The sequence below is a fragment of the Fusarium fujikuroi genome, chromosome FFUJ_chr04 (genome assembly GCF_900079805.1).
Source record: "Fusarium fujikuroi IMI 58289 draft genome, chromosome FFUJ_chr04".
Lineage (NCBI taxonomy): Eukaryota > Fungi > Ascomycota > Sordariomycetes > Hypocreales > Nectriaceae > Fusarium > Fusarium fujikuroi.
Genome location: NC_036625.1, coordinates 1,159,916 through 1,174,678, shown reverse-complemented (window position 1 = coordinate 1,174,678; position 14,763 = coordinate 1,159,916). Strand labels below are relative to the sequence as shown.

Here is a 14,763-nt window from a genome sequence, read left to right as displayed (position 1 = left end):
CGAGGAACTATCCGTATGAGGTAAAAACAACTCATCTGGTACGATCGCGATTTGGGAGGGTAAATACTCTTTGTATCGCTTAATACGGTATGTTACAAATCCCGCAACTGGTAGATGACGAGGGCGTTTATTGGTGGTCCACCGCCGTTGAAGAGTGACAATGTTAACATGGACCATGCATGTTGATAGACGGACTATGGGCGAACTCTCCGAAGCCTAAACCGCCATATCTTTGTACTCACTTACATATGCCTATGCGAGGTCATCACCGTAGGTCGGTCTAGTGCATACTGAGCATAATCCATGATTGTCAGAGGCTCAAAGAGCAAAAGGCGCTGATGCGGGCCGGTTGACTGGAAGAAAACGGGTCCCTCTTCTTAGTGTCATATTCTAACAGGGATTCATAGTGCTTTGATGACGACACTGGGCGGTTCTTAGTCGGACCTTAGGTACCTTGGCTGAATGGAGGGGGAGGGGCATTTGATTCGATTTGATGTTGATGTTGGGTTGACTTGCGAGGGGTTTGTTTGTCTGACTTCCACGTGTTGACGATTGACAGTTCTTTGAAGAACAAGCCGTTTCTTTCTTTCTTTTTTTTTTTTTTGCTCTGCGAGCATACAGAGGAGAGTATTTTATCAGCATAAATCGCTCTTCTAGCTGTTCGATTAGTACACAAGTTAAGAAGACATTGGATTTAGAAAACCCTCCCTGCTGTAGGTAGCTAAGAGATGGCTACCTATTCATGAACGCGGGGTTTCTTGTTGAATCTTACGCATGAGGTGCAGATGCATATCAAACAACCTGTAGAGTTCATTGCAAGACAACCCGGGCAACCCCCGGCATCACACAGTCGCACCTGCATATTCCAATTACAGCATATTGCAGTTACAGGCAGTCGTAGTAGCAATGGCAGGTGCAGTTCCCGTTACAGTTCGAATGTCCCTGCTCCGTTGAACCAAGGCACGTCCTCCATAAAACCTCCGTTCCCCCACAGTAGCTCCGTCACTGTCTTTTCTTCCTTCACCTCCATCTATTCCTTGCTCCACCTGATTTCCACAAGGTTCTTCTGTTCTTCTCTTCTTGATACATCCAATTCCCCTGAGAATTCGTCTTTGCTTCGTCCCTAGAACTTTCTTTACCACAATCCGCCAAAATGCCCGAGGTATGTTGCTCATGCAATCTCGATCTTATTCGCGCTTACACTGAGAATTTCCAGATCAACACCCTCCTGTTCGATTGCGACAACACCCTCGTCCTCTCTGAGGAGCTTGCCTTCGAGGCTTGCGCTGGCCTCATTAACGAGATCTGCGAGGCTCGTCAAGTCGAGATGCGCTTCACTGGCGAGACTCTCATCAAGGAGTTTGTCGGTCAGAACTTCCGCGGCATGCTCACCACCCTCCAGAAGAACTACAACATCGAGATCTCACCTGAGGACATGGAGACCTATGTTCGGAAGGAGGAGGACGCAGTAATTGCCAAGCTTAAGGAATCTCTCCGACCTTGTGTTGGTGTTGATGAGCAGCTCGAGAAGCTTGCTGCTTCTGGCAAGTACACCATGTCCGTGGTTTCTTCCTCTGCCCTCCGCCGTGTCCGTGCCTCCATCGAGAAGGTCGGTCAGGACAAGTATTTCCAGGGCGATGTTGTCTTCTCTGCCGCCACAAGTCTCGAGAAGCCCACAAGCAAGCCTGATCCCGCTATCTACCTCCACGCTCTGGAGAAACTTGGCAAGAAGGCAGAAGAGGCTGTCGCTATTGAGGACAGCAAGAGCGGCACTCTTAGTGGTACTCGGGCTGGTATCAAGGTCATTGGTTATGTTGGCCCTTATGCTGAAGACAAACAGCCCGAGATGGAGAAGACTTTGAGTGACGCTGGTGCTGTTGTCATCATGCGGCACTGGTCCGAGTTCCCCGCTGCTCTGCAGAAGATTGAGGCAGGTGAGGTCTAACGAAACGAGCTTTGTTGTTGAAATTGCTTTGAGGAATACCCAAAATACATATCGGTCAAATAGCGAAAGAGATGGAACAAATCACCTAGATCAACTGAACTAATAATAAACTTTACCAACCTTCTGCCCCGTTGTGGTAACCATTCGCCATTTGAGACAATGTTGACACTGAGACACGACACAGCTTGTTGTCTCAGATAAAAGTTCATTGTCTCATGATTAACTTGTTGATCTCGAATATATATATATTCTATTTGAACTGCATCATTTTCGCCAGTCCATTAAAAAGCTGTTGACACTCTGTAGAGTGGCCCGGCTGGGGTTGGCACTTGGATAAGCTGTCATGATGACACCCAATCTCGACTTTATGAAAGTCTTTGTAAATGAGGCGTCTTCTGTTGATTTTCTGATGTTCCCGTCATCATCAAATAGGTAGCATGATATCGCAAGGGCCACGCCGACTGATAGATCTCGCCCTGATTCGCATGCCACCACAATTCGTTGCTGATCAGGCTCTGTGGCCAAGGCAAGATATTTAGCAGCAAAGTCGCATATTTCCGGTAGAGAAGTGCGAAGGTTGCGACTGGCCAGCTTGTTTTTGCCAAGGCCGGCTTGCATGTAAGTCTTGGATTTTATCCAGCTATCCTTTGGTGCGGTGTCTTGAGTTATGACAATGCGACATTCTAAGGGGTTGGCGGGAAGTGGTAAAGGGCAAACTGAAAGGTTTGGTGTCAGCTTTATCTGTATTCCTTCGTCCTTCTTGCCAGCAGCATGATCGCCGACTAGTCTGGAGATCAGATCTGGCAGTTCAGCCTCCGGCGTCTTGAGAAGCTCATCAATATTCTTCCAAAACAAAGGCGCTGTAAGATCATGCGCCCACATCTCAGTATCGTCAGCCGCACCTTGTATATATCCTCCCTCGTCCATCTCGCTGCCTACAACTCGGCGACTAGCCGTGCAGCATATGACAGGGCGGAAGTCGTCAAATATGGAGGATGTGTCTTGAACAGAAGGAAGAGATGAGTCTGGGGTGACCCAGAATGGGCGGAGTGGTTTTGTCAGACATGTTGGAAGATTGAGATTGAGTGCCTTGAAGGAAGCAACGAATCCAGGGATGAGTGCGCATATTTGGGAATGTGTTGTTGCTGGGAGGTGAACTGGCAGATAGAGATTTGCTGAGGATGGGTTTGAGGGTAGAAGAGTTAGGTTGAGGACTGTGCACCAGATAGGAATCGTCGATGAAAGGGCATCAGGCATCCCTATATAAGTCAGTCGTCACTGTTTCCGAGGCTCTGGTTGTCATGAGAGAGAACATACTCTTTCCACGGCGAGTAGAGTCGACGATTATGATACTGTCAACATGTTAGATCTCAGATAACGGGACAATAACTAGGCCTCTATACATACCCATCATTGTTCTCAATAAGGTCAACCAAATGCAAGTTCAACCTCCTAGTGCTAAATTTCCACGCCCTCTCATGGCCATCTGTACTCTTAAAATACGCACTTGCACCTTTACGCTCGGGCGGAATATACCAACTTCCACAACGTTCATTAGCCACAAGTGGTCGCGGGCTATAGGCCTGAGACACCGCATCCACAAAGTCTGCGTCGGTTTGGATGCTAGTCAGACGGTTGTGGATTGTAAGTGTGGTGCGTTTGAAAGACGCCATGAGTTGGGACATGGACAGTTGTTCATTTTGAGGGAGTATCAGATCGGAGAAGCGGGGTTCAGGCATGATGGCTATACAGGGAGAAGATGTTTTATGCGAGGTTAGCTTGAGCTTTTATGTAATGAGAAGTATTGAAAGATCAACCCAGCTTTGTAATGAGGGTATATAAGGTGCGATGTTGAATTTTTGGTGGAGCTTAAGAGTTTAAAGGGCATGGTGTTTTAGTATCCACCCCGCATTAGACTCTGAGCATAATCATATTCACTAAGGAACCGGTAGATCGCTTCTTAAAAGGTTGCAATAACAAAAGACTTGATCATTACTTTTGGCCGTCACCCATCAGACATTTCTACACGTAGCATATGGTATATATCTTTCCCCTATTCCTTTCCTTTCATCCATTACTCCAGCCTCCACTTGCCGTTCTCGACAACAATCTTGACCTCTCGGTTCTCATCAATACTTCTTCGGCCAGCCTCAAGAATAGCCGTTGTGGCAATAGTGTTCTTGAGAGTAGGGAGAGGCTTGGCGTCAAGGTCCTCAGGCTTGAGCTTGCCAGAGTTGACAGCTCTGCAACCATCAACGAACTTCTCAATAGAGATGTAACCATAACCAGTCTGGCCAGCGAAGTTGCCATCCTCATCAGGAGCATACTTCATGTAGAAGGGGTTGTACCACATCAATTGACCGATAGAGTCGTCTGCGACATCGTAGCCACGCTTGGCCTGGTCGACACGGATCTCACCGTTGGCAGCGAGGTAATGGAAGTATTGGTTCGAGTGGACACCGGCCTTTTGAGGAGCAGTCCACGAGGCTGTGTAGACACCAACGGCTCGCTTGCTGGGCTCGCCGTTCTTGTTCCAGGTGACGAGAAGCGAGATGGTGTCCTCGGTGATGGGGTCGCAGCCTAGATCAACAGCAACACCCTTGGAGGAAGAGGCGTTGACGCTCACGGGCACATATCCGCGCTCCTGGACCATTGAGTCGCAAATATCGATGTGGTGGCTGTTGAGGTAGTAAGAGATATCAGACTCCTTTCCAGCCCAGGCCTTGAAAGTCTCGAGCTGTGATTTGGGCTGAGACATGTAACTGTAGAAGTAGTTGAAGTCGCCGAGCTTCTGAGCTTTTGCGCGGGCATCAGCGTAAGCAGGGTCGTAACGCTTGTGGTGCTCAACGTAAACGTAGACACCCTTCTTCTGGGCGAGATCAACCAGCTCCTGGTGCTCCTCGAGGGCCTTGACAGCGGGCTTGGTGATCATGACATGGATGCCGCGCTCAATGGCGTACTTTGCGATGGGGAAGTGGGTAGGGTCGGGGGTGAAGATTGTGATGGCATCGCCAGGCTTGAGAGCGTCAATGGCGGTCTTGTAAGCGTCGGGGTCGACCTTGTCGTTTGCTGGGAATGAGTCGAAGGAGGTGTCGAGGTTATTGTAGACTTGTTGGATATTCTTGTTGAGATGTTCGCCTGGGGGAAGTTAGTCATGAGCATGACAATATTGCATGGGGGGTACTTACGAATAGCAGGGAACTTCTTGCCATTGACGCCAACCATGCCCAGCTTGTTGACCTTTTCGCGACGGCGCAGATCAAAGAGACTGAGACCAACCACGCCAACCTTCTTGTCTGAGCCAGAGGCACCGCCACCGACGAAACCGGTGGTGTACTCTCCAGTACCAATCTAAAGGTTTCGTATTAGTAAGGCGGCATGAATTGAGTGTGAGAGTGTTGTTCTTGGATCAACTCACCATGAGAACATTGAGAGGCTCCATTGTGATGTTATGCCGAGGGGCAAGGCGGGGGAGGGGCAGAAGCTATGATGGGAGCAAAAATAGGGTATGAGGGTATATAAACGAGTCCTAAATTACGTATGAACGTATACAAAGGTGAAATGAAACGCGAGAGGTTGTAGAGACGATGTCTAGAGTGCAATCATGAGAATATGGACATGAAGGTTGAATAGTGTTCTTATGAATGCTCGCTCATGTCTCCGCTAGCTTGGAACAAAAGCTGGGGGACAGTTCGGGGTTCTCTCCGGACGTGATTGGAGGAAAAATGAGTCCCCGCGTCGATTCCCCCCCAATCTCAAGCTAGAGAGATTGACAGCTTTGGGAATATGGAGTCATGATGCCGGATAAATCTTGTGTTGAGGTGCTCATGTGAGTGTGGGGATGATACAGCTTCGCAGAAATCTGGGGGAGAGAGTGGTAGGGGAAGAGATGAGACTGAATCCGTGAGATGATGGTGCCATTGCTATGTATCCTGTTGCGGTCGATTCAGTGATCATATTGGTGGTGTTTGTCTCACATCCACAGCTAACATCGGGGACGGGGAAATCCCCTCGTGCTATGACAGAAACCGTCAAAATTGGAGAGAATGAATGATCTTCACAGTACATAATTTACAGTGGCGATAGTTTATCATGACAGCAATTCGTGAGAGTATTGGATTAATGAAGGATAGATCGATTCATTTCCCATTCTGACTAGAGAGGTATTTCTCACAGGAATCATAGGTTCGATGGAGCATCTAGAAGCCAGAACCACCAGCCCCCAAACCCATGAGGATCATCACTCTAAATTGCCATGGGTTGCGAGGTGCAGTGAGGGGAGAGGGGTTCAGACTACAGAGAATTAGTGCTTTGGAGGGGCCGATATCCCCCCACCCCCACGGCACTAGAATCCCCGGCTCATGACCGGAAGCAATGGTAATCATGGGTGATATGATTTGATGTTCACAGCAGCAGAGTTTATAGTTACAGCTTGTGAACTATCAGTCGAAACCGTTTCAGCGTCGTATATAGATTGTTGATAATATCAATTGTCGTCACGCAATCAAGTGCCGAAAGTCTATCAAAAAGCTTACTCACATCCAGTTCCAAGTAAATTGATAGGTACAATATCAATCAACTTTAAAGTCTCGTGACTTTGACCCCTCACGTAACACGGCATCAGGTGCCACGTTGGGGGTACCATCGCCAGAAATTCTCCGCCCACTAAGAGCCAGACTTTGACTTTTACCCCATCAACACCAAACGCCAAATTCCTCACCTCGACAATTTACAGTACACTGCCAAGTAAGTAACTAGCCCAGGAGCGCACACACTCAGTGCAAGTACAGTACAGACATGTACAAGCACAAGCACAGCCCGGTCACCTTCCGGTCAGTCTCGATAAACCATGCACTTCGCCTCTCTTACACACCGTGACGCCGCAAAATACAAGCCTTGGTCAGCTCGGGGTCCAAGGCAAAAGGGTGACTCTCCACCTGGTCCTATGGTAAGAGCTCATATCCCGGCCGGCTAATCGACATCAGCGCGGGATGTTGAACATGGATTTGCCAAGCGATCCAACGGTTTCTTAGACCTTGAAGCCTCCGTCTCCTGTTCGTCCCGCCTAACCGGCTCCCCTCGTCTGTTTCTAACCAGCATTGAGACTGGTGATGGATGGGAGAGGGTGCATCAATAGATGTCAGTGCGAGCGAGAGTTGTTTTATTCATGGTGGTGGTGGTGGTGGTTCGCTCTGATCGGAAGTGCCGATCTCGCATCCTATCAAACAGATCACCCGGCAGCTGAAGAGGCAGGCAATCGGTCATATTGGCATCCTCTTGGCCTGGTTATACTACCTGCAGATGTTTTTTTCTTCTCTATCTGTCCGTCGACTTTAGCCGCAGCATGATATGGCATCGTGTTGCATCATCTTGTTCGGTGTACTCAGTGTGACCAGATTACGTGACGGCGTATGACAGTCTCAAAGTCTCAGACCCAACACATCACCTCTGAGCTCTCTCTGCCGAATGTTGCGCAACTCTTACCATCGCAAATGGATATTTCAGTGGTCCTCTCTTCTCCAGACTTACATTGCATTACTCCAATTGGGGGACGATCGAGCCAATACCCACACGGTCCTTTGAGCACTTGACTTCCCGAGGCGAATCCACCCCCAAACTGGTTACTGTTACCGCGAGGTACGGATACAGTAGCGTAGATAGCGTAGCGAAGGTACCGAAAATGGATTTGTCGGTTCCATTCGACATGATGTCTTGAGGTTTATACGCTACCGTATAGTGAGGTATGCTAGCTATAAAGTCCCTCTCCGTTTCATTTAAACCCCGGCTTGTCCTGTTCTGTCCCGTTCCTGTTTCGTTGCTGTCTGTCTTTTACTCTTCCTCCATCTATTATCGTCTCTCATAGTCTACTCCACTAGCCATCATTCTCCAACAAACATCCCCAGGCACACTAGACATCTCATCATGACTACTTCTAACGGTGTTACCAACGGCCAAAACGGCCATGCCGCTACTCCCAAGTCGCTCCCTACCGGGATCTACGCCCCTGTCATGACCTTCTTCGACCCTGAGACTGAGGAGCTCGACATTCCCACCATTAAGAAGCATGCCGTGCGATTAGGTCAAGCTGGCCTGGCCGGTCTTGTTGCCATGGGCTCCAATGGCGAGGCTGTTCACTGCACACGTGAGGAGAAGATTGCCGTCACAAAGGCTACCCGAGAGGCCCTGGATGAGGCTGGTTTCCAATCCGTTCCCGTTTTCCTCGGAGCCACTGAGGGCAGTGTCAAGGGCACTATCGAGCTGAGCAAGCTGGCCGCTGAGGTTGGCGCTGCTGCCACTCTTGTTCTCCCTCCGTCTTACTACAAGGCCCAGATGAGTGAGGATGCCATTTACAACTACTTCACCGACCTCGCCGATGCAAGCCCCATCCCCATCATTCTCTACAACTACCCTGGTGCTGTTGCTGGCCTTGACATGGACAGCGATCTCCTCATCAAGCTCGGTCAGCACCCAAACATTGTCGGCACAAAGTTTACCTGTGGAAGCACCGGTAAGCTCACCCGGGTTGCCCTCGCTACCGACGCCAAGACCCCCTTCCAAGAAGGCTCTGGTTACCTTGCCTTCGGCGGTATTGCCGACTTTACCATCCAGACTCTGGTCAGCGGCGGTAGCGGCATCATTGCTGGTGGTGCCAATGTCATGCCCAAGACCTGCGTCAAGGTTTGGGACCTCTATGTTAAGGGCAAGAAGGATGAGGCTCAAGCTCTCCAGAAGAAGCTCTCTAAGGCCGACTGGGTTCTGACCAAGGCTGCCATTGCCGGCACCAAGTCTGCTATCCAGAGCTACTACGGCTATGGTGGCTACCCTCGACGACCCCTACCCCGTCTCACCCCGGAGCAAGCTAAGGGCATTGCTGAGGGGATCAAGGAGCTCATGGAGATTGAGAACTCGCTATAGTTCACGGTCGATGTTTGAAACTGTTGTTTGCTTGTCTAGTTGAAAAGACCACTGACATGGACGGGTATGAGTTTGCATAGCGTTGCATTTAATGATGAAAAGTGCCCAATGGACTAGACATTGATTTGGGTATGGGCCTGTACCGTCTGGGCTTGGTCATGATTATAAAATTATGAATGTAAATGAACAAATGACTTAAGCCGAGCTATCATAGTGTCTTATTGTGAAACCTACTCATGAGCGATGGGTCCTGAATATGCGTCATATCACATGCTACCCTTGAAAGATGCGCTTTCTGCTGTCATGCCTAGATGCATCTCGACCTCGCCGATCATGACTGCGTTGGCTGGTACTTAGAATGATTGCGGTCTCGGATTTTGGGCTGCTCGTCTTGTCGATTTCGTAGTGGCCATCGTACAGACACTAGGTACCGATTTCCATTTCCAACAGGTCTCAATAGTTCTTAGTAAATGAGAATATATTTAGTTGCTTAATTTATTAACTACAACTTCGTCTGTCATGACAACAAGATACTATAGGTATGTCATATATCCTGTTCGCTTCCAATTTCCTTCATGGTGTAGACTACCCTGAACCCTTCCCCGACATAACCGTAGACGTCATTGGTTACTTGATCCCCGCGTCATCCCTTTGGGTATTAGTGAATTGGAGCTGGTCGGTTCTTCTTATCTCGATTGAAAGATTGCCCTTTTTTGATACTAGCGGCTGCTCGGATAGGCCGATAGTCGCCGATCGTAACCACGGATATATCAACAACGCCCTTTTGTCAGTAATCCTCAATTCCATCTCACATAAGTCTTACACGGGGATACATGAGACTAATCTAACCGCCCGCACCAAATCTTTCTTCAATTGATTCCTCTTTCGCTCAACTGCGTGGTGAGAGTGAAGATGCGTGAATCTGCCAGCGGCAGCGCAGCATCTGCCGTGGCCGAAAATGGCACGAATGCACTCAACGATGAACGAACCCCGTTGCTCAAGTCCACAAGTCAATCTCAGAATCAAGATGCCGAGCCACCAAGTGAAGCTCAAGGAGATGGCCCTGATCGAGGCTTACCAGCAGGACAAGAGGAAGAGACAACCGTTGTTGCTGAGGAGGTATCAACTGGCCGGTTGGTTCTCATCTTTGGTACAGCGTGGATTGGAGTCTTCCTGGGCGCCATCGACTCTACTATTATTGCGACGCTCTCTGGACCAATTTCGAGCGAGTTCCAATCCCTCAGTTTGTTGTCATGGCTTGCAACTGCCTACCTCATCTCCAATGCCGCATGCCAACCTATTTCGGGGCGGTTGACAGATATCTTTGGCCGAGGACCGGGCCTCGTATTCAGCAATATATTCTTCGCAGCCGGTAATCTAATCTGTGGTCTGGCTCGTGATCAGACTACCATGATCATAGGACGTGTTGTCGCAGGTATTGGAGGTGGTGGATTGATGAGCATCTCGACCTTCCTGGGCTCAGATCTGGTCCCTCTACGTAAGAGAGGCATTATCCAGGGCTTAGGTAACATCTGCTATGGATCTGGTGCAATGCTAGGTGGTGTGTTTGGCGGCTTGATTAATGATCACACATCCCAGGGCTGGAGACTTGCCTTCTTGATCCAAGTACCTCCAGTACTCGTCTCTGCTGTAGCAGTTCATTTCTTGGTCAGGGTTCCACCTAAGCAGTCGGATAAGTCGTTCCTTGCACGCATCGACTTTATGGGGGCATTCCTGACATCTTCTTTCTTGGTCTTCCTGCTTTTGGGCCTTAACTCAGGTGGAAATCTTGTGCCGTGGACTCACCCTCTCCCGCTGACCACGATACCCCTTGCTTTCATCACATTTGGCTTATTCTTGTTCTGGGAGAGTAAAGCCCGCCAGCCAATCATACCAGTGAAGCTTCTTCTTGATCGGACTGTCTTGAACGCCTGCCTCTGCAACCTTGCCTGTACGATGGCGGTAATGGGGGCGCTCTTCTATGTTCCTCTATACCTGCAGGTTCTTGGCAGTAGTGCCACACAGTCTGGCATCCAGATCCTCCCATCACCGATCGGTATCTCAGTGGGATCTCTCCTCTCGGGCTTCATCATGAAGAGAACTGGTAAATACACCAAACTAGGTGTAGTGGGCTTGCTTTTCCTTATTGCCGGAGTTGTGGTTCTTACAATCCAGAACGAGCATAGTCCCAAGTGGCTGATGGGAATTTCTTTCTTCTTGATCGGTTCTGGATATGGTGCAACCCTCACAACGACGTTGTTGGCATGCATTGCTGCTGTTGACCACTCCCAGCAGGCTGTCATCACCTCTGCAACCTGTGAGTTGATTAGACGTATTTTACTGAGTTCGCATTGCTAATAAGCTTTAGATCTGGCACGCAGCCTCGGTAGTACTGTAGGAGTTACCATTGGCTCAGCTGTGTACCAAAACATCCTTAAAGCTAGACTTTGGGACAGATTCGGTGCCGAGCCTGGGGCTGCAGATGAGATTCGCCGCATCAGAGATGACTTGGATGAGATCAAGCATCTTCCTGAAGGATGGTATGACGGCGTCATCAGCTCTTTTGTAGAGGCCTTCAGGGGAGTGTGGCTTACACTGCTGGCCTTTGCTGTCATTGGGCTACTGTGCATCTCGCTCATGAGGCAGCACACCCTTCATTCGACTCTTGAGAGGCGGTGATTGCTTTTTGAAGCGGAGTCAGAAATGAGGACCATATCGTGATGGGTTTGAAAGAGTTGGAAGAAAAAGAAATTGAAAATGGTGGAAGGATAGATTAACGCAGCGGTTAAAGATCCTTCCTAGGTATACCTGTAGAAGATCAAGGATATTTGTGGATAATGTGACAAAAGTTGAGGGTATTGATAGTGCTGGATCAAGGTTTCAGCCAGTGCTCGAATGGGATCGGTGCTGGTGATGAGGCATCTACAATTTCCATTTAAATTAGACGCTTTTTGAAAAATGGCTTTCTTAGAGTCTCAGAATATATCGATATCTCTGCATTCTTCGTCTTTGGATTTCAAGAACCATCAACACTGACCTTTTATCTTCTACCTCGACCTTGAACTCTGAATAGCTCAGTAGATGAAATATTACTACATAGTTTACACCTCATCAGCCCCATCACATCTAGCTCGATTCATAAGCCACGGCTGGTCACACTGGCCGAGTCAAGCGATGACAAAGTTATAGGTAGCTCTAGCAAAAATGTCTCAGTTGACTCTACGAAACTCACTTCAGAGCTTACGCCGAGAGATAAAAGCAGTCGAAGAAGCCATACTTATGTTTCTCTGGATTTCCCCTCCTGTCTAGAGTAACCTGAGACTTGATGCAGATGTCATACAGCTTGCCATGATTTTAGTGTTTTGGCCTTTATTGCAGATTTTCCCCCAATATTGAGTAAAGACTGGTTCTAATTATCCGACCGACATTGCTGAGCACATACCGAAGCACTTTCTCTGTTAAGGACTCACCTAAAAAGGCTACCTGGCTGTCACTAATCTGAAAGTCAATGAATAATGTTTGGTTCAGCTCAAGATTGGGGAACTAATGATATCTGGGTTTCCCCTGAGGTACCATTATGAATGTTCATAAAATCGACACAAAGCAATGCAGATATAGACCTTTGGTAAAAAAGGTCGGAAGTCAGCTTGAGGTCGGTCTAGATTCGTGATTGGAGCTTATACGGGCAGAGCCAAAAGTCTTGACAAGGGCGTAGGCATATATCTCGACCGCTCAAGTTGTTAACGATACACCCTTTTCCGGATACGATATAACCTCACTCTCAGCCCAATATCCTATTGATAGTATCGTGGTATTCATTTGAATAGGCTAATAAACTCCGCTATAACGGGTATGGTCTGGTCATGTCTTCATAAGAATATGTGTAGGCTTGCTTCTCATGAGTTGCAGATGGAAACTCGTGAAGACAACTACGCCCCTGAAACCTTGGATTATACACCAAGGTAGTGTAAAATCCCCTTTGGGAGCGTTGTGTTACACAAGTTGAGCTTGGCAAGCCAGAAAACAACCGTTTTGAGACACTAATTAACTTTGTCACTTTTGGGGACCATTCCTTCTGGCCAAGCTTTGTATGATATGACCTAAATGATGACCGACCCTATTGGACGACAGGGAATCTTAAGCTCGGAGTATATCATGCAAGAGTAATATTTTTATCATAACATGCTGTTCAAGAGATGTCGCATTCCTGGAGTTGTGCAACTCGAGGGTCATATGGCAGTGTCTTAAACGGACTTGGTAATAGTTTCGGAGTTATTCACAACAAAGACTACGGTCAAAGCTCCTAAGCTTGCGGAAATTTCAACCGGAGATAACTCAGGCCAAGAGCTGTAGAGCGCCTGGCCACGAGATATCCAGAGACGGCGGCCGACGGACTTGTTGGAGCGCTGAATGGTCGTCCGGCTAACTATTAGTTTCCGTCGACTACGGGAATATATATCGTAAGATGGCTTGAGCACTGTCCATAGCTGAAGACTTTATAGGCATATAATTTGCTGCAAAAGCTACGTTAATATCTGCTGTAGAATTATGTCGTCCTCGATGCGGCGTCGAACTGAGAGTCTAGATCTAGTCACTGTCTCAGACATGGAGGTCTGGAACGCCACGCCTGCCGCTTTCACCGAAAAGCCACCTCGCTTGATGGTAAAGTTTATTCGAGTGCAAGAGGTGTCGTTAAGAAATGCTACTGAAAGGCTGTTTGGAGGATGATGGTGGCCAGATTCGGAAAGAGATTCGTGGGTTAGACTCTGGCGTGAAGTCAAGTGAAGTGAAGTTAGGTCAAGTCAAGTCAAGCACGGACAACGATGGTACAACGTCTGCTATTTCCTCAAGCGTTGTTTCTGTAGGGCAGAGTGGCGAGAAGGCATAGTATTAGAGTGAGGCGTTGTCTGGACTGTACTGTTTGTTGGTCCCTTGAATGAAGATCAACTATTATCTATCGTCTTTTTATATCCAATGTTGATCAAAAATATCATGTTTCGCCTCTGATCTACTACAAAGTCATGATTTGTTTTGGATGTCCCAATCCGTCGGACAAAACCTCTGCTTTTGGGAGGTTGCCAAGATTCTTGTGTGCTCTGTCTCTGCTAAAGAACCGTTGAGTCAACTCTAAGCTTCATGTAATGCTTCAGTGCTAGTTCCAGGAGCTATGGCCATTCAGCAACAGGTTCAGTGAGTACATTATTTTAGCTTCCGAGTGGGAATCTTGACAGGGGCCACACTTGACGGAAATAGCAAGATGGTGGGCTCACTAAAGAATGCTACTGCGTTACCTTTGACCGATCTACGGCCCGTTACGGGAGCCAAGATAGTCTAGTCCCCAGTGATCCTCCGGAGTTGTAACCGGGAGATTCTGCCCAGGAGCACTTCATCCGGGCAGAACTGACGCTTTGTAAGCTCTGTGGGTAGTTATAGCTTCACCTGATACGCCCAGACATCCTCCTGTTATGTAACAAACTCCCCGAAACAGAGTTTTGGCGCCTTGTCCCAGATCTCGTAGATCATGATGGAGATTTTGGCTCACTGTGTACCTGCTTATGGATCTTGTCCTCACCCAAGCGGCCGACCCTGATCTCTGAGGCTGAAGGGTCTCGATGTGATGGGTCATATTCACATTCACAAAATTGTGATGCTGTTGGTTGAACCGGATCTGGGCTATGAGATAGAGTTACCATGATGCAGGGGAAAATCTGCAAGGAACCAACAGCGGGCGCTCTCGAGACCCTGAATAGATATCTACCGTAGATCCTGTCTCACACGCATGCTTCTCTGTCTCACTCACTCATTGAAGTAAAACGTTTCTCTTTTTCTCATAATGAAGCATCTTTTTATTCTCCTCAGTGCCTTGTGGTCTACACAGACTGCTGCACAGAGATACACTTACA

At 48.2% G+C, this 14,763-nt stretch overlaps 5 protein-coding genes; 3 read left to right on the top strand and 2 right to left on the bottom strand.

Moving 5' to 3' along the window:
• Nucleotides 1-1,153: 1,153 nt before the first annotated feature.
• Nucleotides 1,154-1,945, top strand: FFUJ_13362 (probable HAD superfamily hydrolase; the record flags this gene model as incomplete). XM_023576039.1 has 2 exons in its annotated part: nt 1,154-1,162; nt 1,217-1,945. 2 exons carry the CDS (start codon nt 1,154-1,156, stop codon nt 1,943-1,945), a joined length of 738 nt encoding a protein of 245 aa, XP_023429607.1.
• A 264-nt stretch (nt 1,946-2,209) lies between these two features.
• Nucleotides 2,210-3,684, bottom strand: FFUJ_13361 (related to 2`-O-ribosyl phosphate transferase RIT1; the record flags this gene model as incomplete). XM_023576038.1 has 3 exons in its annotated part: nt 2,210-3,204; nt 3,263-3,297; nt 3,353-3,684. The coding sequence occupies 3 exons, from the start codon at nt 3,682-3,684 to the stop codon at nt 2,210-2,212; spliced, it is 1,362 nt and encodes a 453-aa protein (XP_023429251.1).
• Nucleotides 3,685-4,019: 335 nt separating this feature from the next.
• Nucleotides 4,020-5,387, bottom strand: FFUJ_13360 (probable NAD binding Rossmann fold oxidoreductase; the record flags this gene model as incomplete). XM_023576037.1 has 3 exons in its annotated part: nt 4,020-5,083; nt 5,134-5,296; nt 5,364-5,387. 3 exons carry the CDS (start codon nt 5,385-5,387, stop codon nt 4,020-4,022), a joined length of 1,251 nt encoding a protein of 416 aa, XP_023429250.1.
• Nucleotides 5,388-7,867: 2,480 nt separating this feature from the next.
• Nucleotides 7,868-8,860, top strand: FFUJ_13359 (related to dihydrodipicolinate synthase; the record flags this gene model as incomplete). The annotated part of the gene is made up of 1 exon (XM_023576036.1): nt 7,868-8,860. One exon carries the CDS (start codon nt 7,868-7,870, stop codon nt 8,858-8,860), a length of 993 nt encoding a protein of 330 aa, XP_023429249.1.
• Nucleotides 8,861-9,772: 912 nt separating this feature from the next.
• Nucleotides 9,773-11,539, top strand: FFUJ_13358 (related to multidrug resistance protein fnx1; the record flags this gene model as incomplete). XM_023576035.1 has 2 exons in its annotated part: nt 9,773-11,177; nt 11,229-11,539. The coding sequence occupies 2 exons, from the start codon at nt 9,773-9,775 to the stop codon at nt 11,537-11,539; spliced, it is 1,716 nt and encodes a 571-aa protein (XP_023429248.1).
• Between the last annotated feature and the right edge of the window lie 3,224 nt (nt 11,540-14,763).